The sequence below is a fragment of the Gopherus evgoodei genome, chromosome 11, assembly GCF_007399415.2.
Source record: "Gopherus evgoodei ecotype Sinaloan lineage chromosome 11, rGopEvg1_v1.p, whole genome shotgun sequence".
Classification (NCBI taxonomy): Eukaryota; Metazoa; Chordata; order Testudines; family Testudinidae; genus Gopherus; species Gopherus evgoodei.
Window position 1 is genome coordinate 21,819,401 of NC_044332.1, and position 24,402 is coordinate 21,843,802.

At 42.5% G+C, this 24,402-nt stretch overlaps 1 protein-coding gene across 5 annotated transcripts; it reads right to left on the bottom strand.

The window, feature by feature from the left end:
• Nucleotides 1–370: 370 nt before the first annotated feature.
• Nucleotides 371–19,992, bottom strand: BZW1 (basic leucine zipper and W2 domains 1). Of its 5 annotated transcripts, none has more exons than XM_030579676.1 (12): nucleotides 19,892–19,992; nucleotides 18,405–18,478; nucleotides 14,427–14,603; nucleotides 9,456–9,550; nucleotides 9,018–9,083; nucleotides 8,514–8,649; nucleotides 8,017–8,126; nucleotides 7,442–7,612; nucleotides 6,617–6,763; nucleotides 5,352–5,490; nucleotides 4,036–4,158; nucleotides 371–1,838 (listed from the first exon to the last, which is right to left on the bottom strand). In XM_030579676.1, the coding sequence occupies exons 2-12, from the start codon at nucleotides 18,466–18,468 to the stop codon at nucleotides 1,807–1,809; spliced, it is 1,260 nt and encodes a 419-aa protein (XP_030435536.1). In that variant the 5' UTR covers nucleotides 18,469–18,478; nucleotides 19,892–19,992; the 3' UTR covers nucleotides 371–1,806. The 5 variants fall into 5 exon arrangements, with proteins under 5 accessions (XP_030435536.1, XP_030435535.1, XP_030435537.1 ...); XM_030579675.1 differs by lacking the exon at nucleotides 19,892–19,992 and adding an exon at nucleotides 19,637–19,754; XM_030579677.1 differs by lacking the exon at nucleotides 19,892–19,992 and adding an exon at nucleotides 19,303–19,324.
• Between the last annotated feature and the right edge of the window lie 4,410 nt (nucleotides 19,993–24,402).

Consider the following 24,402-nt stretch of genomic DNA (forward strand, 5'->3'; position numbering starts at 1 on the left):
AAACTGGTGCAAATCTATTTAGTACAACAACCAGTTTTACTAGAAAGGGTTTTTTATTGTCCTGTCTCAGTGCAAGAGCAAGGAAAACTTTCTGTAACTTCTGAATCACAAATCTGAGAGTAAACTGGAGTCACTAACAGGAGCAGGTGAGGTGCTAGATGGGGCACTTGCTGTATTTTAATCTAGCTTTACCATTATGCTAGTTACTATAGGTACAGCCTGTTTAGAGTCCAGGAAACTTGTTCACCCTCTAAAATCATTAGTTTTTAGAGTGCAAGCTAGACATCTGAAAACTCAGAGTTGAAGAATGAGTTTTTGTAACTCCAAGGTTTACACCACAAGCCAGCTTGGTAAAAAAAGACTAACCTAAGAAGTGTAAGGATGGACTTTATTTTAAAAAAGTCTTTAGAAAGACAAGTTACAAAGGAAGCAGATCACTACAGTAGAAACCTATTGAATACATTGTGCACCAAAGTTCTACCAAGATCACCCATTTAACAAATACTTCACTCACAAGGGGATCAGTTAATATTTTCATTAGGTTATTACATTACTCCAAATTTGATTTTCAACATTAACAAAGGTCTCTCCCTATTCTTGATTCAACAAGGATGTCCTGAGAAAGTGATGCCATTTCCATTAAGAATGCAGAGACATTTCAGCGTTTAGCATAGTTGGGTTTTTTGAAACTCTGGCAGCATTTAGCATTAGTAAACCTATTGCCATGAGATGCCTGTGCACAGTGCCTTAATCCTACCATCTAATGGCCATGCATTTAACACTATAGAAGGGCCAAGAGAAAGGGGTTGGGTGGAGGTGAAGCAGAACTCATAAGCAGTGGAACCCTGAGCAGTATGCAACTTAAATGACAGTTAAAACTATGACCCTGTTGCACTCCACTGAGCAGCAGTTTGCCTTTAGTAGACAATTGTCAGCCACACTTCAATTGACTTTTTGGTTTACCCCGTTACTCTTAGATGTTAAATCATTCAGTTTTATTGCATGTCATTGGCACACAGTCCATTGATCCATAACCAAAAATATGGCATTAAAACTTCAACGACAAGTTTAATAGTCTTAAGAAACATGCCAGTCAGCTCAGAATGCCTGCTTGCTTTGCTTGGGAAGAGGAAAAAAAGTTTTACTACAGAATCTTGCCAGCCAGGGTCACTCAAAATGGCAAAACCAGGGCTTTAAATTTGTTTCTGCACAACTTCTAAGTTACGCTTTTTTGGCAGCCCGCCCCCCGTATTGGCTAGACTTATGTTTAGAGTATTACTTTGAGAATACATACCTGCGTAAGTCAGTGCTTGTGAAATAAAGACCTGCATGGCAAAGCTAGTTCCATGGATGGGACTTCCCAGTCTCAAGTTTCATGCCAAATCACACTCCCTCCCCCCCAGGGCCTTTTGAGTTGAGATACTTGTATGGTTTAATCTGCAAATAGAGTTTCCATAATAAATCTCTTTACCAAATCATAACTAAGTGTTTATATAGAAAACCCAAGATAAAATGATTTGTGGAAGGCCTTAAGTTACATTATTACAGTAGAAAATACAGGAGGTAGAATATAACTGAAAGGACTAATGCAATGTTAGAGTCAAATCTATAGCTCCTGTACTTAAAACATGGTTTTAAAAACTAAAACCAGTATCTTCAATAGCTATAGAACAGTTAAAATAAATTTGCCATGAGAGCCCTTGTATCATGCTTGATACAGGGAGGTAGGATGCAAGAACCAAAAGGACACAAGACATGACATTTATCTACAGGTCTTGTTTGCTTTACTGAGGACAGTTTCACATGTCAGTCACCTTCTTCAGTTTCTGATTCAGACTCTGAAAAGAAAGAATTTAATCATTAGGAGATTAACATAAGTTAAAGTGTTAACATTGTTATAACTCCTTCCAAAATAAACCTGTAAGAACACAGCTGGACACTGCTAGCTCAGCCTAAAGAACACTGTATTTTGCACTTCAACTCCATAGATTCAAAAATTTACTTTACTATAGTATCACATAGCTTTTTAAACTTTAGCATGTCAGCAGTACTTTTGGGAGATGACTGCAGAGCAGTAATCCTATGTATGAATTAAAGATTACACACAAATCAGAATAGACCTCAGGAGGTCATCTAGTCCAACCCTCTGCTCAAAGCAGAACCAACCCCAGACAGATTTTTCCCCAGTTCCCTAAATGGACCCCTCAAGGATTGAACTCACAACTCTCGGTTTAGCAGGCCAATGCTCAAACCACTGAGCTATTCCTCCCTCCAGAATCAGTAAGAATTTTAATGCAGTAGAAGGAGTTAGCATTAAACTGACCTGACTCATCTAGAGCAGTGGTTCCCAAACTTTAATAACCCATGAACCCCTTTCACTAAAAAGTCAAGTCTCATGAACCCCCTCCTAAAAATGAGTATTTCCAGGGATTTTCTCCCTTTATAAAAGAAGTGATCTTGGAAATATAAAATTTTACATTTTATTGCATACTACTATCATATTTTTATTACAATATGAAAATAGCAACTCTTCCAAGATCTCACTTTTGTAGCTTTATCACTTTTGATTAAGCCTGTTATAAGACAAGCCTCCTATCAGTGGTGCCAGGAGAGGGGGGGAAAAAAGTGGGGGCAAAGTCCCTGCACACCCTAGGGCTGGGTGGGAGGGAGAGACCACCAGAAACGTGGGAGGGACTCAGATGGGTGTGCCAATGTCAGGGCAGCACATGACCCTCGTTGCCCCCATACTGGCACCTCTGACCCCTATGTTTCATCAAGGAGTATCAGATGTTAAACAGCATAAAGGTATTTAAAGAAGCCAACTCAAATCATTCCTCCTACACACATTCAGATCTTGAACAATGCACATTACAAAGTTTAAACTTTATAATAATTTACACACACTAGCAGCCTATTTAATTTAACAGCAAAAAAATATCCACCTCCCTTTCAATTTCTTATAATGAAAGAAATCTCAGTAAAAAGAACAGGAGTACTTGTGGCACCTTAGAGACTAAAATTTATTTCAGCATGAGCTTTCGTGAGCTACAGCTCACTTCTTTGGATGCATAGAAGTGAAGAAGTGAGCTGTAACTCACGAAAGCTCATACTGAAATACATTCGTTAGTCTCTAAGGTGCCACAAGTACTCCTGTTCTTTTTGCGGATACAGACTAACAGCTGCTACTCTGAAACCTGTCATTAAATCTCAGTGTGATAGATACACTTGCTTTGATCTGCTTAGCTCCTGGAAGTCCCCAAGGCTCTGGGCTGCTGGCTCCATGCTGCCTAGAGACCCTATGGAGAGTTCTGTCTGCCATTAGGGCAGTCCCCCCTCCCCCCCCAAGAGTCCTCTAACATTTAGTGAACCCCCAGGGGTTCACAAACCCATTTGGGAACCACTGATCTAGAGGAGCCCACAACAGTGAGTCTTGAGCCTAGTCTCATTGGCCTACCAAGGCAGCCACTGTTTACTAACTACGCTGTTTAATTTATGCTATCTGAGCTTTTAAATGGCAGCTAGCAGTTTCAAAACAGCCACCATGTTGTGTAAGTTTTACACAGGGTTGGGGTCAGATTCTGTTGCCAAGATCCAGTCCTCCAAGCTGGAAAGCAATCAGGAAGAACAAAGCTTAATGAAATATTCCTTTATCCACTCTGCTTTGTTAAAAGCCTATCATGAAGGAATTTCTACCCCACAATTTCAGAATTGAGTATCAGGCCTTGTCTACACTAGCACTGTCAGGGGAGTGAGAACCCCTCCCTGACCAATGTAAGTTTCACCAACAAAAGCACTGGTCAGAACAGCACTATGTCAGCAGGAGATGCTCTCCCCATAATAGAGCCACTGCTACTCATTGGGGATGGTTTAATTATGCTGGCAGGAGGCATAGAGAGGCTACACAGGGAGCCTTCACAGCTCATCTCCTCTTGTCTGCACCACTATCTATACCAGGGATTTTAGTGTTCCTTAACTATAAAACCCATTCTTCTTGTTTAACTTCAAGCTAAAGTTTCACAGTAATTGTTTAGTTACCTTCTTCAGCATTCTTAAGCCATTCCACAAACTTTTTCATTTGTTCCAGAAAAACGCTCTTCCCTTTTGCAAGGTGTGCATCTTTATACCATTTCAGGATGGGTTCTTCACTCAAAACTTCAGCTGTTTAAGACATGCCAAGGCAGGGTTACTGTGGAAGTAGTCTGTACCAACATACTGCTTTGAGGGCTAGGTTCTCCCAGCCACCCTTGATTGGCAGCCATGTCACACAGTCACCCTTCACTCTTCTTCCTCCCACTCCCCTAATATATTCATTCCCTTAAGGCTCCCCATTCCACATATTACTAGAAACAAGATTGTTTAAATGTAGTACCCATTTGTGGAGTTTGACAGGTATGTCTATGGTATACATCAAGTCATCATTTGTTAACATTAAAGGTGACAGAGGAAATAAAGTTCTTTTCCTGAAAGATGCAGTAGGTGGTGAGTGAAGTCTGTATTTGACAGTCATGTGACTAGTCAGTTGCTCTTGTATGTCATGGTAACAATGTGAGGCTATATTGGAGACCAAGTTTCAAGATTTATATTTAGGGAAAATTGCATCTTTAACTTTAGTCTCAGAGGTGACTGCTTTAAAGCCAGGACACAGTTAAGTTCTCACAAAAGGAACTGACTCCATATCCTACCTATGTTTGTTTATCTACTCCCAGAAAGTAGACAGTTTGTTGTCCATATGTTACTGGTTTGTGACACAGATAAGATCTATAGCAGCCCTGTCCCTGGAGTGCCATCCTGCAGCCATATGGCAAAGATGAAGCAGAAAACGATTTTGTTAGTGCAGAGTGAGCACACTTATAGAAAGACATAGTGAAACTTGTCAGCAGTACAGAAACCAGAAGAGGGTCTGTCAGGCTAGCCTGTACAGCATTTGCCAGAAAACTGGCTCAAGTTCCTTTTCCCCATACACTAATATATGGTTTTGCTATTAATAGATGAAAAACCTTAAGTTATCTTTGTATAGAAGTGAGACTGATCTGATTGGGCAAGAATGCACCATGGCTGCTAGATGCCAGCCAAAAATTAATAGTTGACATTAAAAAAAAACTAATGTAGTTAGCGAGGAGAGGTAAGAGGCCCTTGTCATCGCTGCGGTTTAGCAATTTACCTCAATTGACAAAGGTATGGTGGTTTGTACAGATGGGCATGCAAGCACCAGAATTTCAGCTACCAATTAACTGACTGCAGAGGATCTTGACAATTTCATTTGCCACAGGTCAGAAATTAGCCTTTCAGAGTTCTGAGTTAAGAACTGAAAGTCTTTGCAAACAGTTATATGCTGCAGACTGTTTAGTTACCTTTATAAAAGAGCACCACTATTTTCTGGAAGGCTTTCATGAAGTGAATGTTGTCATAACAGTACTCCTGAATCTTCAGTAACAGAGTCAGCTCAGATTGACCTTGGGTAGTAAAGGCAGCAAGCAGAGGGCTGTATTGCTGGAAAGAGTACAAGACATTAGATATATACTTCCACCCCCGTGTAAGTTACTATTTCAGAGGGCACAGAAATTGTGAAAATACCTCCAAAATGGATTTTAACTAGGTCCCGCCCCCCCTTAGAGAAAAGTGTCTAGTTTTGGGTGTATTAGACAGTTACCTTAGTCAATTTCAAGGACAAAGTATTTTACAAGTAACATTACTTAATTTCAAGGATTCATTCCATCCTTGAGATCTAAGTTTAACTGTAAAATTAATTCCCTGCAAAATTAATTCCCTGCAAACACTGAAATTTGATATTTGCCTTTTACAGTTTTGAATTTTCTGAAAAAAGCTGCTATTTACACAAGCAGCTAGTTAGTTATATTTCGTTTACCACTACCTGATTAAGGAGCAATCCATCTACTGGCTTGGCAGAATTCTTTTTTAAAATTGAATTTCAACAGGTAATACCAATTTGTAAGCTGTTTTTATCAATATAAAAACAGTTATGGGTAAGTATGGGGTCAGAATTACTTAATGACAAAAAAATTAAACCAGTAAGGCACATATCAACATCATGTTAAATATATGAAGTAAATCCTGAATCAGACTAAGACCTCAAACTTTTCTTACTACTTTGCTACTGACAAACATTTCAGTTTGAGGTGAATGGTGAAGTGGGCGCTTCTCAAGATTTACTGGATGATAGTCTAATCCTTTTGAGTCCAATAATCAAGTGCTGCATATTTAAGAATGGTGGCTGAAATCCACACTGGTGTTTAGTACACACTAGTTACCTGCAGGAACCATTTTTTCCTCCATCGAGTAGCATCTCATTTGTATTTCTCGAGCATCTGGAGTCCTCAAGCAAGATTGATTCCCCATTTTGCTAGGTAATGTCCAGAGTTAGGTCTTGTCTACTCTAGAAAACTGAACTACTTTAACTACACCAATAGTACACTCACTCCCTTAGTGTGGATGCAGTTCTACTTGGAAAAGGGTGCAGTATATTCTCACTTGTGTCTAACTAGGAGTTGAGGGTATAATTAGGTCAGGGAGAGGAAAAGGACTGGGTCAGCCCATTAAGTGTCTTTACAGTAAGTTCAGTTATTCAGAGTTCTTGTATCAGAGCTACAGCAAATACCTTCAGGTGCTTGATGGCTTGTTCTGCTACCAGCTCCTCTTTTTTGTTCCATTCCACAGTGCTCATTACACTAGACCAGACTATGCCTATCACAGTCTGTTCTGAGATGTTGTTTTTCTTCATCTCTTCCTTGACATACAAGATTATCTGCAGAGTCAGAGAGTTAATGTTAGTATGAAAGCTACTGATTATAAGCCACAAAGGAAGCTGTTTAATCAGAATACTTAGATTTCACTTCCAAAAGACCCTTTCAAAGTTCTGAATTGCCTTAGATAACAGCAGTTCAGTCATAGGTCAAGAAGCAAGGGTTCTACATTTTACAATGCAAATACCAGGTACTGCACCATTAGTTTAGAAGATTAAATACAAGTGACTAGTAAACACTGGAGACCAAGAATATCAGTTTCTTGAGCTGGTGAGAAGAGTGAGAACACAGGCCAAGACTTTCTATTTGAATTTAGCAGCTTAATATTTAAGCAGTGACACCCAAAGAGTCACTTTCAGCTAATGATTACTGCTGCCACCATTCTAAATTCAGAATGCCTGGGAGTTCTGTCCTCTAGAGAGGATAGATCGGGTAAGACATACAGATGCATTACAGGTTTAGTCCTCCAACAGCAGCCAAGTTTCTCACTCAGGTACTAGATACAGTCTAGTAATCAGTTCTGTAAATTGACTCCTTTCCCTTCACTCTATTAATAAGCATCACAGTTCTAAGATTCCAGGAAGCAAAGATCCAAGTAATGGTGGGTTAATTCTATGTGGAACTAAACTAAACAAAAAAGTTCACTTTTTTGTATCTTGTTTAAATATATGTATACTTACATCCTTAAATGGATCTCCACGCGACATCTGCTCTTGAAGTTCTTTCTGCAGCTCTTTACGAGCTCCTATGGTTTGTTGGTTCCGAACATATTCTGAAAGTTCTTTTAGTCCTGCATCAGTGAAATACTTTGTGAAGTGTTCAAGGCTTTGTTTGTTGGCTGGAAACAGTTCCTAAAAAAATAAACCCCAACATTTACATTGATTCCTATTCACAGAAGTTATTAGTGCCTGCATTTTATATTGGGACACATTTAAGTCCAAGGGTTGCCAAGTTTGCTTTAGAGACAAAGTGGATGAGGTAATATTTTTAATTGGACAAACTTCTGCTGGCGAGACAAGCTTTCAACCTTAGACAGAGCTCTTCGGGAGACCTGAAGAGTTCTGCGTAATCTGATCTCTCTCACCTACAGAAGTCTGTCCAATACAAGGTTTTACCTCAGCCACCTTGTGTCTAATATCCTGGGATCAACACAACTATAACACTACATACAAGTTTTAGTAATTCAGATAGGCCAAGTGGACAGGTATCTGCAAGGACAGATAACAGTGTTCAGGTCATCCATTTGAATACTCACCATCAGTCTGTTGTCCATGTTGACTTTACGAAGGCTAGCAGCCACTGCATTAATATCTTTCTCATTTATCCATGATTTGAACAGCTTTACTGCAAAAGCTGCAGAAACACCTGCACAACAGGAGTTAGAAAGGTACTGTTAATAGTTCAATATGAAAGGAAGAACTTGCTTGCAATGTTAATGGTTCTCCCCATCCTGTGGTGTCTTCAATTCCATAATATATCAGCTACCCAAACTATGACAAACCCTCACAGGTGTGCATGCGCATGGGGTGGAAGAGAGGTAGAAGACTGCCAGTTAAATTTTGCTTCAGAACTAGTTAGGCCAACAGATTGTGTCACTGGATAAGACTTGCTGTTATGCAGCAAAGTATGTGGCTGCCACAGTTCACATCTATGTCAAATTTTAGCTTTGGTTAAATCTGTCACTAATGCCTCTTGGTCCCTGCTCCCAGAACCCCTCACCATCTAATGGAATTGTTTAGTACTAGTAGTTACCTTCTTTAACCAAGTTCTCATTATAGAGGCTGTTGAGAATTGATGCATTAAGTGTCCCATTGGCCAAAAGAATACCTGTCAACATGGCCAGTTTGTTCCGCTCAGACTCTGAAAAACCTTTTAGGAACAGCAGCAGCTGCAATAGAAAGAAGAATGGTAATCCTTCCAAAATGATTACACAAAGCTTTTAAGTATTATCAGCTAGTGTAGCCAGTGCCTCCCCGAACCAAAGGTTACGATACAGAAACTTGCTGCTGGTGATCATAGTAGCTTATGATGGGCAGAAATACAAGATCACTCCATAAAGTACAATGTTACCCTGACTGAAATTTAATTCCACACTAAACTAGTTGTCATTTATATAATCAAATGCCACATTAAGATACAAGGACATTTATTCTAGTAAGTGAAGATTTAATCACAGCACTCTTCCTTTTAGAGTGCGTGGTTGTCTTGAAACTTAGCCGCAGGGTTTTTTGCTGTTATCTGAAGCCTGTTAAATACCTTTTTGACTTCATCTTCAAAGCCTTTTTCCAGGTATTTGTAACGCCTGATTAGCTTGTTAAAAACCTAGAAGACAGAAAATTAGTACATTACATTTGGACTCTAATCAAGGCAAAAAGTAACGAGTTTCAAACCAGCTTTGTTGAACATTTGGTTCAACATGTCAAGTCTGGCATTTTTGTACCAATGATAGTTTGCCACACTACAGAGTTTAACATAATAGGTTTGTTGTTTTTTTTTTTTAAATGCTGCATGTCTAAGGCCATTTTCTGGGAGGCTTCCAAAATTATATAAAAAAAAGTTAGTTTATTTGAACACCAAGACCAGTTTTTGTAGACCATTATTCCACAGCAATGCTAAACATGACAGCTAGTTATCAACCATTGTGCACACAAGGTAAGCGTCAGTCAAGTTCAACTCTACACACTCAGGACTAACCTGAGCAAATGCTTGCATGGTTTCTAGATCTTCTTGTGCTGCAAATACACAGACATCTGTACGCATCAGGTCATCTGCCAGAGTACCACCTGGGGCTAGAAGAAGTTTTAATGTTAACACTAAGTATGAAATACCAGTTTTAATTTCTAATATATTTTTTGATCAGCAAGAATTACACTATTGCTTATATGCAAAGAGTCAGTAAAATGTGACTTTTTGATCTGCTTTAAGTTTAGTGTCATATGATCCTGAATCTTACAGCTGTCCTTTACTGAAGATCAGTGGTGACTATACCACTAAATGTAGGTCTCCAGATAATTGTATTTGGTCATCTACTATTGTTGCATTGAAACTTAAGTCAGGATGTATCAAATAGACTGATAATGCTCAGATCTGATATTCTGTACAACAGAAGAGCTTTACACATGAGAGCCATAATACATTAGTTTTGTCTTGAAAAAAACCAACAGATCATGAAAGTTTTCCTTCCAAATGCAGCTTCCTTCCAAATGCAGCTACGAGAGACATTACATTGATTTAATCCTAAATACTGTATCTACTAAAGTCACTTCACACACAATACAGTTATTTTTATTTATTTATTTATTTTTTAAACTGAGTGACCCAGCCCTGGAAGCAAAACCTAACTCTTATAAAGTTGCATGTCCACACTAAGTTTTGAATGGCTCAAAAATTAAAGCATCGCAGTTTAGTGTTGGAAGGTTCTTTTAAAGCCTAACCTCAATAAAGTCAAAGAAGAAAGTTTCTAACAGTGTGCTAAGCAAAACAGCAACCATGGCTCCAAAAATACCCACTTTAATACAGGAGTCACTTATAACATTTAAGATTGGATTTTCAACAGCATAAGCATTGGTTCAACTACTTCTAGATAACTCAATGGGAGTCTCACTGCTGATTCCAGGGCAGGGAATTAGGCCAACTGTGAGCAACTTTGAGGAGTCCCACCCTAAATCTTCACACCAAATTTATTAGCGGCCAGTCAAAAGTACTCAAGGACAGATCAAGTGGGGCTCAAGTCAGTTTTGATTTAGAACTGAGTCTTTGTAAGATGCAACATCAAGACTAGTCTGTTAATTTGTTTGTTATACAGCAGGACTTCTGGTTAAAGGCGACAAAGTCCTGTTACTTTAAGGCAAGGGTTCTCAAACTGGGGGTTGGGACCCCTCAGGGGATCATTACATGGGGGGTTGTGATCTGTCAACCTCCACTCCAAACCCTGCTTGCTTCCAGCATTTATAATGGTGTTAAATATATTAAAAAGTGTTTTTAATTTATTGGGGTGGGGGGTGGAGTGTTGCACTCAGAAGCTTGTGATGTGAAAGGGGTCGCCACTTAAAGTTTGAGACCCACTGCTTTAAGGTGATAGAGGCCTGATCTACATAGAAACTTTGGTCATCACACTGGTGTGTATTAAGGATTTGATTTTTGTGACATTTCTAGAATGAAAAAGCAAATAGAATCTATCACTTGAGTTCAGATATAGAAGGTGCTAATCAGGTATTAGAATATTTATTTCAAGAGTTAAGGCAGGTGTTCTAATACACAACATCCAAGAATTTAAAATGGTACCACTTCATGTGGGTAGAAAGCTCTTATTCTCTGGCAGAGCGAGCAGTGGGAGCACAAGTTAATGTTTTTCTAATGTTTGCAGATACTACAAAGGAAACAGTAATGTAGTTCTTTATTAAAGAAATCAAAGACACTTTAGAATACCTGTTTCATCATCCATATCTGAGGACTCTTTATGGACTGAGATTTCCCAAAACATGGTAATCTGATAAGAGCAAGACTTCAGAAACATGTCCTATTTAAATGGACAGGACACTCTTATCTTCCCTCCCAAAACCTCTACACTCGCTATTAAAACTGCCATCCTCCCTACCAGAGTGTAGGTCTGAGTGGAAGTGATTTCTGACATCTCCCTGCCCTGCACACTCAAATCCTGCTACTTCTTTCCACTTAGAGTTTTCTAAACTTGTACATCTTTTCATACCCAATCACTAAATTTCTCACTTAGGGCCTTCTCTGGTCTCAAATACTGCAACATCCTCCTCTCTGGAATCCATAGAGCACACACTACCCTCTTCCAACCTACACAAAACACAGGAGCAAGAGTCCTCTTCCATGCCCTTCATTTTGATTATGTTACTCTACTTGTTTCCCCATTTATGACCACATCAAATTCAGGCATCATGCATTGTAATTCAAGTCCTGTGTAAATTTTCCCCTCCTTACTTATCCAAACTCGTATCCCCTTCTGCCCTCTTCCCAGTTTTAAAAGTGGGAACCTTGATAAATGCCCATTTGTCAAGCTTTTTCTTCCACATTGCCTTCTATACATGGTATGGCCTTGGAACTAATTTACAAAGCTCCTACTTCTCATATTAAAGTCTCTTGAAGATTCACTTCCACATACATCTGTAGGTGTCTAACCATAGGTTATGGGCTTCTTGAGGCAACAATTCATTCTTATCTGGAGAGTGCTTAGCACATAGTGGATACTGCTATAAGTAGTGCTTTCCACAGTGAAGTAGTCTGTTGGATAAATCAAGACCCTTTGATTCTATTGACTCAGTCACCAATATACTATGAGACATCAGGCAAGTCACTCACCCTATTTGCTTTAATTCCCTGATATGCAACTTTACTAATACTAAACCACAGTACTAGTGAGAGGCTTGTACAGTGCTTTAGGCCCTTCACAAGTGTTCTAAAGAAATGCAAGTTAATTATTTTAAATACCATCGTTAGTGGCCATTTAAAGTTAACTAATCATTTGAAAGCTTTATCACAGTGAGTAAACACATGCTGCATGATCCAAAATTGACTTTTTAATGAAAGTTATACTCACTGTTGAAGATTCACCTTTTTAAAGTTAATATACAAGACAAGCTTGCCAAATTATGCACAACATTTAGAACGGAAGAACACTTAAGCTTTAAAGAGTTCAAGGTCAATCATTTAAGGCAGTGTCCCCTCACAGAAGGGAACATCCCTAACACAAAGGAATTAACATTTGTCAAACTATCTGCTGTTTTGCACATTCTTCTCAAATCCTGCTGTACATATTTCCCCAAACCCACTGCCATAGGTCGCTTCTACAGTAGCGAGAACAGGGGTCCTAGATGCAGCATACCAGAAGCCTTGTTAAGTCACTTGAAGCGAGAAGTGCAGTTTACTGTTGAGGGACTAATAGCAGCTACAGCATCCATAATTACATGGAGATGGATTTAGCAGATGAAACTTGACATTTCATTATGAAGTGTTGCTGCTGATCTGCCAGTACTGGATGCTGAGGTCCTGTTTGGAAGCCTATCAGAACAGTGACAACTTAAAACTGAAGCATGAGCCCCAAGCTTTGGTGCTGTGACAGGTAGTAAGCAATAAAGGCCAAAAGAGGAAGCAACAACGGAAAAAAAAAATTGAAAGAGAAAGCCAACAGTTATGGAGTGCAATGTGTCAGCTCTCATATGTTTTATGGAAATATGTTTGTAAGTGTGAATATAATGCAACTGGAATATGCTTTAGGCAAAAGGTCTCTTGTAAGGTATCATTACAAAGCTTAATTCTACTGAGTGTGTTCATCCTATTTGTATGAATGCATCATTCTTGTATCTGAAGCTAGAAATGAGGTATTACTCTGAAGTCCTATTGCAACTATGTAAATTGTGGGCCATTAATGGTGGTTTAGAATCTTGGTGGCTCCCATTAACCAGGACAATTGGTTGTAAATGGCTGTTTACTTGGAAGCCTTCCTGTGTTCATCTGAGTCAGACTGGAAAGAATGGAGGCTTAGGGTCTCACAGGACATGTGACCATGTCACCTGGTACTGGAATCCATCTTAAACCCAGTGTTTTTCCATTTAGGAGGGGTGGGGACCCAGAGAGAGAAAAGATTCCTGCCTTATGCCAAAGCCATAAAAAGGGGGTGGAACAGAACAAAGGGGGCTGCAGTCATGAGAAATCCCTTAGTTACCACCTGAGCTGGAAACAACAAGAATTGTACCAGGGGAAAATATTGGGCCCAGACTAAGGAGTCTAATCTGTGAAAGAATCTTATTGGAACATCTGAGGGTGAGATTTACTTGTATTCGGTTTCTTAAGTTTACTGGGCTTAGATTTGCACATTGTTTTATTTTGTTTGGTAACTTACTTTGTTCTGTCTGTTATTACTTGAAAGTCACTTAAATCCTACTTTTTCTACTTAATAAAAAAGTCACATTTATTAGTAAGTGATTAATACTTAGGGGAGCAAACAGCTGGGCATCTCTTGATCAGTGTTATAGAGAGCAGACAATTTATGAATTTACCCCGTATAAGTCCTATATAGAGTAAAATGGATTTATTTGAGGTTTGGATCCCATTGGGAAGTGGGTGTCTGGGTGCTGGAGATAAATGACTTGCTGAGCAGGTTTTGGTTAAAGTCTGCAGCTTTGGCCATGGACCAGACCTGGGTCTGTGTTGCAGCAAACTAATGTGTCTGGCTCAATAAGGTAGGGTTCTGGAGTCCCAAGATGGCAGTGAAAAACAGGTTCAGAGATAACTTCAGCACATCAGGTGACAATCCTATGGAGGTCTCTGTGACCGAACCTGTCACAAGAGCTCTTCCATCCTTGAGCAGGTAACACCGTAAGACAAGACACTATTATATGAGTAGTGATTCTCACTGTGTTCAAGGACAGACTATTTAAAAAGTGAGCCATTTCTGCTGCAGTGCAAGCAGCCACCCTCAATCCAATGTAGCAGAGATTATGCTGAGACAGAGCATTAATTTATGTACCACAAAGGTTTGAGGCAATCCAAATAAACAGCATCCATTTTTATACTTGAGTGACAAAGTAGATCAATAACCTACATTTAAGCATGCGTGCAAGTGTCATTTGAGTCCAAATGAGAGAATGATGCAATCTATCAAAGCAGCCATATTTAAAAGTTTAGCTAGACACTTACCCAGCATTCCACCAGCCACCAGGATGTCAAAGAGTGTCTCTGCATAGCGGCGATAGTCAAGTTTTGCTCCAGACGCATCAAGAAACTTTGCTACTGCTTCCAAGTCACTGCCAGTTTCAGTTAGACCTTGAATAATACAGTCCTGAAACTGAGTAGGGTCAAACCTCTCTTTTTCATCTGCAATAAAAGAGAAAGCATTGGTATTTGATAAGCCTACTAGTTGTAGGAGCTTAGTCTCACTTTAACTTAAAGATAATACTGTCAATTTCTGTATCAGCATCTTCCAACTTCAGGAATTCATTCAGTAATTAAACCAGTTTCAAAAGTGTTTGAGTTTACCAGGGAAACCTGAAACAGCCAGTGAATTTGCCTTTAGCATTAGCCATTTGACCCAAACATGTCAACTATCAACTGCAATAGCTGCAGTAACAGCCACCATTGACTTTTTGATCACTTCAGTGAGAATATGCAACTATGTTTAGCCTTGAACAAGTTAGCTGTTCACTTAGAAGTTACAAGATTTTGACTAATGTTTTCTCCACTTAAGCCAAGAAGCACCAATACTTAAAACGACATGCATTGCATTCTAATCCCTGCCTGTTTTCCCACCGTAATTTTTTCCTGCTAAATTCTGCAACAATACCGGTTTTGCCCATTTTACTATCTCTTCATCAAGACAGTGAAAGCTAGATTATGCAAGGGTTGAAGATTTATTTTTAAAAAAAATAATCCAAGAGTCATGGAGCAGTTATACTACATTTAATAAGAGTCTCAGATTACTAAGGCCATGTCTACACTAGAAACCTTGCAGTGGAACAGCTGTACTGATGCAGCTGTGTCGCTTAAGATTTCTCGTGTAGTTGCTCTATATCAACTGGTGGGAGCTTTCCCAGCAACATAATTAAATTACCCCCAATAAGCAGCAATAGCTATGTTGGCAGGAAAAGCTCGCCTGCCAATATAGTGCTGTGGACACTACCACTTATGCCGGTGAAATTTAAACACCCCCCCCCCCGGCCCCATGAGCAACATGTTTTCACACCTCCAAATGTGAAGTTTTGCAGATATAAGTGGTAGCGTTGACATGGCCTTACCATGACCGCTCAAATTCTTGCTATTATTATTATAATACAAAAAAGCCACTGCAATCTCCTCCCCCCAAGGCATTTGGGTCCTAGGCCCCTCCTTGGCTAGTCTGAGCTAAGACCCAGCAGTCGCTGCCTCCCAGACCATGCCTGAGACAGCAGAGTAGCTGTCCCTCTGGCCAGGTACCTCCAATATGGGGAGTAGGTCATGGGCTAGGGTGCTTGCAACCCTACCCAATGGGGGAGCCCCTGCCTGAGTTCCTGCTGTGAGGAGAAGTCCCTACACTTCTCCAAGCCACCTGACCTAGGCAAACCACCAGCAGAGAGGAAGACTGCAGCCTAGATGCTAAGACTTCAAATCCAGACATCATCCATGAGACATGAGTCTGGGCATTTTTTCATTTAAATTAGAAGTGTGAAGTCACTAATGAGGCTAACCAATATTTACCATTAGTTAAATCCACATTAATGCTTTCTGACCTATTCACTATAACTAGTTAAGCCTACCACTCTTTTGTAACAGAAGCATCAAAGAGTGTTTGCACTTCAGATAAACCAGTTGCCATGCATTGAAAACTATTTGCATGGTGCTCAGATGAAAGGACTGAAGTCCAGTTCTTAACCAAAAGAAATTCTGAATGCAACTGTCCTGCTCTGAGGTTTGCTTCAAAGTGGTGGAAGAGTGTAAACACAGTAAATTGTGTCAGAACTTTGAGCAGACAGATTTAGGATAAAAACCTGTCTTAAATATGAAGTGCTAGAAGGAATGTGATTCTGAATCACATTCCATTAGCCATGTTTCAGCCTCTTCCTGTTCCAGACAGAACCTGTACATTTTATATTTGGGATCAGTCATGCATGCCTGTCTTCACTACCAAAATAGATTGCTCTTAACATAACACCCCACTTTTTTTTGGCAGTGAAGAAAGGGCCTAATCAATGGAAAGGGAAGGTTACACAGTTTCTCTCAATCATTTTTTCAGGGTTGTCCTTGAAGGAGACGTTATTTGCCAACTAGGTAGGAGATGCCTACTGAGACAGTGGTGGAAACCTTAAGTTGATAGAGTCCTCCCAAATGCTTCCTTGCATTGTTTTGCCAGCTGTTGAGTCATTTCATAACTGACTGACATAGCTATGCCAACCTAAGTATGTGTGTAGAAGATGACACTATGACAACTTAAGAATGCTGCCACCGAGGTAGCTAACTTTGGGGATGTGGTGTTCCCTATACTTATGGAAAAACCTACATCTCTGCAATGGAGTTGTGCCAGCACAGCTACACCAACATAGCTATGCAGTTATAGTCTCCATAGTACAGACATATCCTGAGAAATGAGGGCAATCCTTTCTTGAACAGCCATCTACAAGACTCACAGAGGTAGCAAAGTCACTGGAAGGTGGGAATACGGACAAACTGAAGTAGTATTTTGCAGACAAAGAAGTTAGAAATGTTTCATATGCAAAACCAAACTAAAGCCTACTCTTCCACTTCAGTGTTTCATCCAATGACACATCTGATCTTGAACCAGAGAAACAGATTTTCTGTACTTTGAGATAAGCATGAATCCTATCTTCAGTGTGTTTTACTTTGATGAACCTCTTCATTATTATTCCAGACTATTTAATTCCTTATTTCATTCTACTTCAGACAAATCAGGTAAATTCATACACCAATCAAAGCCAATCAGATGCTTTCATAGCCATTACTGTTAGAATGAGAAATTGGAGAATTGAAAAATGTGAGCTAGCTAGCCTTCCTGAAGGTGGGGAGGGTTCTAACTTTCTCTAGAAGTCCCTAGATTAGAACAAACCAAGACCCTTAATTTATAACAGCATCCAATTCCCTCTTAAAAAGAGAATGGCAGTTTTTTTCTAGCTACTTACTAGCCACACTACTCTCCAGTTACCAATGATGCCACCATTCCACTCTAGCCTTTTACCTATACCTCCACTTTTATTGTTTCCTCAATAGTTAGAATATTTGTTCCCATTAACTAATCTAAGAATAGAAGGAGGAAGTAAAGTTGCCTTCACAGACTGAAATTGGATCCTAGAAGAGCCCATCAGCTTCCTTCCACCCCTTGAAGAAGCCTGAGTTTTCCCATAAAACTAATGCCATCCTAATTTAGGCTCTTTATTACTGACAAACTTCCACACTGGTTGAAGGTGTTCTAGATTAGGCATTGTTTGGAAAGAAGCATAATCAGAATTTAAGCTGTTTTTTATGGTGCAAGGCACATTTAAAACTAAAGCCTACACTGAAAAGCTAATTATGGTAAAAATATACATCATGTTTAACTTTACAGGTCTTTATTTACAGATACCTACCTAAACAAGTTCTTAAAAGACTAGACCAGGTGTCCCCCAACTTTTCAGAGTCACACTCCTGAACTCACCCCTTGGGCTGGGAGCAGGGCCACTGCTGAAAGGGCGGGGGACGAGAGAGGAGAGATGAGAAGTGAACAGGGTGTTGGTCTGTGGCCACAGCCAGTGGCTGAGGAGAGAGCCGAGCCACAGACAGGCTGTGATGGAGGCCAGCAGCCAGGCGCAGTTCCACTCCCAGCCTCCCCCCAGGCTGGGAGTGGAACCACTGCCAGCCTCTGAGGCTAGGGGTTGCTGTGGGCAGAGCTGCACTGAGGCTGGGTATGGGAACTAGGGATGTGGGACCAGAGCAGAGCTGGGGGTGAGGAGGGGCTGGGTGGTGCTCCCTCGTGGAGGCTGGCCCCAGATGTTCCTCCACAACCCCTTAGGGGGCACACCACACAGTTCAGGGAACCTCTGGGCTTGACACATACTAATAAGCTTGTGTGTATTCATTCTCTTGCCCAGCACATGCTTATAGGTCTTCTGTACAGAGTTGGCCATGAGCTACACACAAATGATTAATATTTACCTCTTTTTCTAGTTTTAAAACGCTGGCCTGATAGCGTTGGCTTCTGCTGCTTTTGATTATTCATAAAAGACACCCTGTGAAAAAAGAAAAAAAAGTTCTTCAAGATATCCTTAAGAAGCAGATGATTCCTACACCATGCTTTAATTCTAAGCATGTGTATCAGCTACGGTACACATCTCCTCGTGGAAGGAGTTCACACTTCAAAAACAAAGTATTATTTGAAAGTGACTGAAGCCTTAGACTGCATTCCTCCCCTACTTTACTATAACCACACTCTTGTCAGGGATATGAGATGCAAATCCTGCACTGCTAGTTCCTGGGCCTGCCTGTTGGATAAGAACATCAGTCTCAGAGTTACTGCAGCAGTGTTGATCATGGTACATTTTCACTCAAGCCATGCAATATTTATTAGCTGTTATGGCAAAGACAGATCAGTCTAATTAAGACATAAAATGATAACCTCAGAGTGAATGAATTTTCTTAGCATCTGAGGTGACCTTGGGCAAATCACGCATTCTGTAGCTCAGTTTCCCTATTTGTAAGGTAAGGATAATTTGATCTCCGTTGTAAAGCACAGTGACAGGCAACGAAAAGCGCGACATAGAGATGAGGCGTGTTTAATTAGACCGAGATCTCGGACCTGGCAGAGACGCGCTCAGCGCCGTGCGGGCCGGGCCGACACGAGACGACCCCGGACGGCAGGATCGCAGGACCGGATCCAGGCGAGCAGGACAATATGCATCAGGGCGCGAGTAACCGCCCGAGACCCGTCCTCGCTCCCTGCCCCGGCCCCCCGCCCCCAGGGGAGGAACAGGCCTCCGCGCCGCACCGCCCGCGCGGGACCGGGGAGCTCCAGGCCCCCGCGCGCCTCCTTCTCGCCGGGCTGCTGAGCACCCACCGGGCCTCCCCGGGCGGAGGCGGCCGCTACAGGCGCTCTAGAGCCGGTGGATTTGGGGGTGGGGCTGGCGGGGGGTCTCCTCCAGCCGGGCCGCGCTCAGCGCCGCAGCTTCCCCGTCACAGGCCGGGGCTTTGTTACCCGGCAGGGCCAGGCCGCCGCGGGAGGGGGAGGGGGAAAGAACCCTGCAGGCCCCGGCCTAGCCCCGCCACAGCCCGGCCCCGCGCCCGGAGAAGGCCCCGCCACGGCCCGACCCCGCGCCCGGAGAAGGCCCCGCCACGGCCCGGCCCCGCTCCTCCCGGCCCCGCGCCCGGGGGAGGCCCCGCTCGCTCCTCACCGACTTTAAGGCAAAGAGAAAACGTCCAGGGGCCCCTCACTACAAGCAGAGACGACAGCAGGCGGCGGCGGCTAAATCCTGCTGCGAGCGGAACCACCGCGGCGAAGGGGAGGGAGGAAAGGGAGGGCCCCGCCTCGCCTTGATAGACTCGCTGGGAGAGACCATCCCATCCCGGAGGGGGGAACTAACCTGCCTAACTCATTTCGTGACACACACCCCCCAACAGCACACAGCCCCTCCCGCATCTACACTTACCGTGAGGGGCGCCGCAGAGTCCCAGCCACACACAGCCTCGCGGTGACCGGCACTTTCCTTTCCGTCGCAGCGAACGGGCGGATTTAGCTCCCCTACCCTGTCAGTGAGCGCATCCAGATCGCCTTCCTCCTGCTTTACCGTCAGTGGCCAGCGACCGTCTCACTGCCCCTCTCTAGGCAAGTGGATCAGTCCATCGAGAGGGGCGGGGGGACTCGCAGCTACCCGGGTAGGGGCAGTTGACGGTTTGCTTTCCCGGGACGTCACTCATACTGGTTGAGTGGCGGGGGAGGGCGCGGTAACGCCCCCTGCTGGGTTCGCGGCGCGCAGCCGCCCAGGGCAGTGAGCGCGTGCGCTGGAAGCGCTGCCATTTTAGCTGGGCTGAGCTCGCCTGCTTGTCCCCGTAAACCCGCCTACGTAGCGCGGCTGCCGGCTCCGGCCCCCAGGATCGAGCCTGCGAGCCCCGGCCTGGTGGGGGTCGGTAATGACAACAATCTGAATTCGCCACCCGAAATTGTGTATCGCCGCCAGAGAGCGAACGTGGCTGGCCTAATCCGTTAGGCGAATAAAGAGCAAGCTCGTTCCCGCTCTCCTCGCGCTGGGCAATAGACACATTCAGTGTTTGACCACTGAGATCTAAGGCGTATTCTGCCTCCAGATAACGATGGCAAAATGAGCCTTTTATTCTTTTGTTGCAGTATAAACTGTTCAGTGTGTGGACGCTCTGGATTTTCCTCCAGGTTTAAAAAAATTACAGAGGGAGAAGGGATTTTTTTCCCGTAAAAAAATGTAAAACATTTTACATATGATAGTGTTGTGTATCGTTTAAGTACCAACAATGTGTTTAGCGTTGTACAAAATACAAAAAGGATTTACAATCTAAGCAGGGCGGACATGGCATAGATAGACTGCCCTCTGAAGCCCAAAGGGGTGAATAACTAGGGTGTATTTGTTATTTTATCGTGGTTACAGTATTAATAATAGCATTTGGTTGCAGATAAGTTCTCAGTAACACATTTGCCTTCTGCTGTTCTTCCTTATGGTTCCTGTCAGTTTTAGGGTAACTGCACCTGTATTCACATTCTGAGGTCCAACTATCATCTCTCTTTGGCGAAGAACGACATCTTACTTGCTCTTGACCAGGGATTATTAAGGCTGCACAGATGGCTGCCTGCAGTTGGGTATTCCCAGCACACCAGACTATTGAAAAGGCTAGTGTCTGTTTTCTTTCCAGTGTGTTGCCTGCAGTTTTAAGGTACCACACAGTCCTTTCTAAGCAACCATATTTATTCTTAATGTGAAAGCATTACAGAAAAACATTTTTAAAACAATCAAAGAACCTACCCACATAGCTAGAAAGCTTACCACAGGTAAGCCCCCAACTCCAAGCTCAGGCTTCAGTAGGTGTCAATCCTTCAAAACCCACAACTAGAGTTTCCTTGTGATTACAAGTTCATAACATAATTCAGAACCAGAACACAGGCTAGGTAGTTCAGCTGTTTATTTATACAGCTAAGACCTTTGACCTCCAGTCTCTGGGAACAGTTGAACAGTATACAGTGATCAATTCCTCAGGACGTAGCTCCAAGAGGCTGAGTTTTTTGTATAACCAGGGAATTTGCATTAACCTCTTCGTAGGTATTTCCCCAGAAAATCTACTTTACACTTGTCCCAAAAGTCCATTCTTCTTGGACACATTCTCAATATATCCCAAAAGTCCATTCTTCTTGGACACATTCTCAGTATAGTCCTATGAACTTCCAGGCCTCACATCATGTCTGCTCCTAGAGAGGTTACATGCAATCTCACTCCACAGTAATACCTAAACTTTGTGTTTAGTACAATGGATTGCAAAGATACTTAAACTTAATTCAATAAGGTCTCCCAACTATATGCAGGAAATAGGCATATCTGTCACAGTCCCAATTCAGGAAAACATTTCAGCACATGATTAACTTTAAGTGCTTAAGTACCATTGACTTCAATGGGGCTTATGTGCTTTCCAAAATAGGGATGCTTTCCTGTACTGGGACTTATTAGAACAGACTGATTTTTAGACCCAGATTTGTTTGCATCCCATATAAATGTGCTATCTGAGTTAGCAGTGTTGCAGCCATGTTGGTCCCAGGATATTAGGCAAGGAGGGGGAGGTAATAGATTTTATTGGCCCTATGACAGGAATAGACAGGGGTAGTAGGATTGCTCCCAAGTATGCCAAATTCTTCATGGGCCACCTTGAGGAAGAATTTTTGGACAAATATACCACAAAACCAATGATATACCTGAGATACATCAATGATGTTTTCATCTTCTAGGCAAATGACCTAAACTACCTCATAGATTTTCACCACAACTTCAACAAACCATCCATCCATTAAACTCTCTAGAACACTCCTGCACCAGCATCTCTTCCTGGACATCACAATCAGCTTCAACAATGGAACCCTACACACAACAATATACAAGAAACTTGCAGATCAGTACAGTTAATTTCACAGTAACTACCCCGAACACACCAAGAAATCTGTTATCTAAGCCAGGCACTCAGATACCACAGAAGATGCTCCAGGGTACACATCTTGACACACTTTGCCTTCACCAAACAAGGACACTCCACCAGAGAAGTAGATCACATCATGGAATACCCCGAAAGAACATGCTTCAATATGGGGAGGAGGAAAGCCTCTGACCTTATATACATAGTTGTTACCTACAATCCCACACTGGAACCCATATGGGATATCATTAAACAATTACAACCCATACTTGATGGGGACCCCATCCTGAAAGAAATCTTTCCTAAGCTTCTCTTCTGGCCTTCAAACAACCCTCTAACCTTTCAAGATCCATGGATCATACAGGTGCCTATCACAATATGTGGAATACATCATCCAGTGCACTAAATGTCCCAGTATCAACTGTGTATGTGAAACCAGACAATAACTACACTCTCAAATGAATGCACACAGAAAAATGACAAAAGATAAAAACTCCCTATCACTCATGGGTGAACATTTTTCACAAAGCACTCAGTCCCTATCTGACCTCTCAGTCTTCATTCTCAAGGGAAACCTGCACAAGAGTTTCAAATGATGACCTTGGGAGCTTAAATTCATAACTGTGCTCGATACTAAAAATCATGGACTGAATAAAGACACTGGATTTCTGGCTTATTACAATAAATAATCTGTAACCCACTAACACCCATTTTTTGTCCTATGACTGCAGATATGTTAATGAGCCACTTCACCTTGAATAGTCTCTTACAATGTATAACTACTTATGTTAAACAATCTGTTCCACATTATATTTAGCTGTGACACTTGGAGCATCTTTCCCAGACCTGAAGAAGAGCTTTGTGTGTAGCTCAAAAACTTGTCTCTTTCACCAACAGGAAGCTGGTCCAATAAAATATATTACCTCTTCCACCTTGTCTCTCTAATATCCTGGGACCAACATGGCTGCAAACAGAAAATTTAAAGTAATGGTACATTTAAAAGACAAAGCAAGTACTAAAATACACAATTAACATACCTCAAAGCACCTTAACTGTGTTCTCATACCCCAGCCAAACTGGTTCAGACTTCATGTTAGGTGGATGTGTGTGTATGTGTAATATCAAGGGTGACAAGATGTCCCGATTTTATAGGGACAGTCCCGATTTTTGGGTCTTTTTTCTTAAATAGGCTCCTATTACCCCCACCCCCGTCCCAATTTTTCACACTTGCTGTCTAGTCAGCCTAGTAATATCACAGTTAGTTAACATAATATGTTAAAACCAGAATAACTTGGTGGTTCAGGCAGGAAGTTTAGCACCTGAGGATATTCTAAACCAGGGGTGGGCAAACTTTTCTGGCCTGAAGGCCACATCTGGGTGAGGAAATTGTATGCAGGGCCATGAATGTAGGGCTGGGGCAGGGGGTTGGAGTGCAGCAGGGGATGTGGGGTGTGGGAGGGGGTGCAGTGTGCAGGAAGAGGCTCAGGACAAGGGGTTGGGGTACAGGAGGGGTGCAGCAGGAGGCTCAAGGCAGGGGATTGGGGGCTCAGGGCAGGGGTTGGGGTGCAAGAGGTGTATGGCAGAGGGCTCAGGTCAGGGAGTTAGGGGGCTCAAGATGGGGTTGGGATGCGGGGTACAGGAGGGGCTCCGGGGTGGCAGCTGCATGCAGCGGGGCTAAAGCAGTCTCCCTGCCTGCCCTGGCCCCATGCCATTCCCAGAAGTGGCCAGCATGTCTGGCAGTGGCTCTTGGGGGTGGGGCAGGCGGCTCTGCTGCGCACTGCCCTCGCCTGAGGGTTTCACTCCCAAGGCTCCCTTTGGCTGTGGTTCCCAGTTCCTGGCCAATGGGAGCTGTGGGGGGTGGTGCCTGCAGGCGAGGGCAGTGCGTGGAGCCCTTTGCCCCCATCTCCCCAGGGGCCGCAGGGATGTGGTGCCAGCTGCTTCCAGTTTACCCCTTGCTCAGTATCCCGAGGAGCCTATGGTGTGGGACGCTGCAGAAGATGCTGCTGAGATAGAGGTA

Excerpts from the sequence above, each read along its gene's own strand:
- BZW1 (XM_030579676.1), bottom strand. The coding sequence starts at position 18,468 with ATGAATAATCAAAAGCAGCAGAAGCCAACGCTATCAGGCCAGCGTTTT. Across the intron at positions 14,604-18,404 it reads TTTTAAAACTAGAAAAAGAG|ATGAAAAAGAGAGGTTTGAC; the intron begins GTAAATATTAAT and ends CTTTTATTGCAG. Across the intron at positions 7,613-8,016 it reads ACATGGACAACAGACTGATG|GAACTGTTTCCAGCCAACAA; the intron begins GTGAGTATTCAA and ends TTATTTTTTTAG.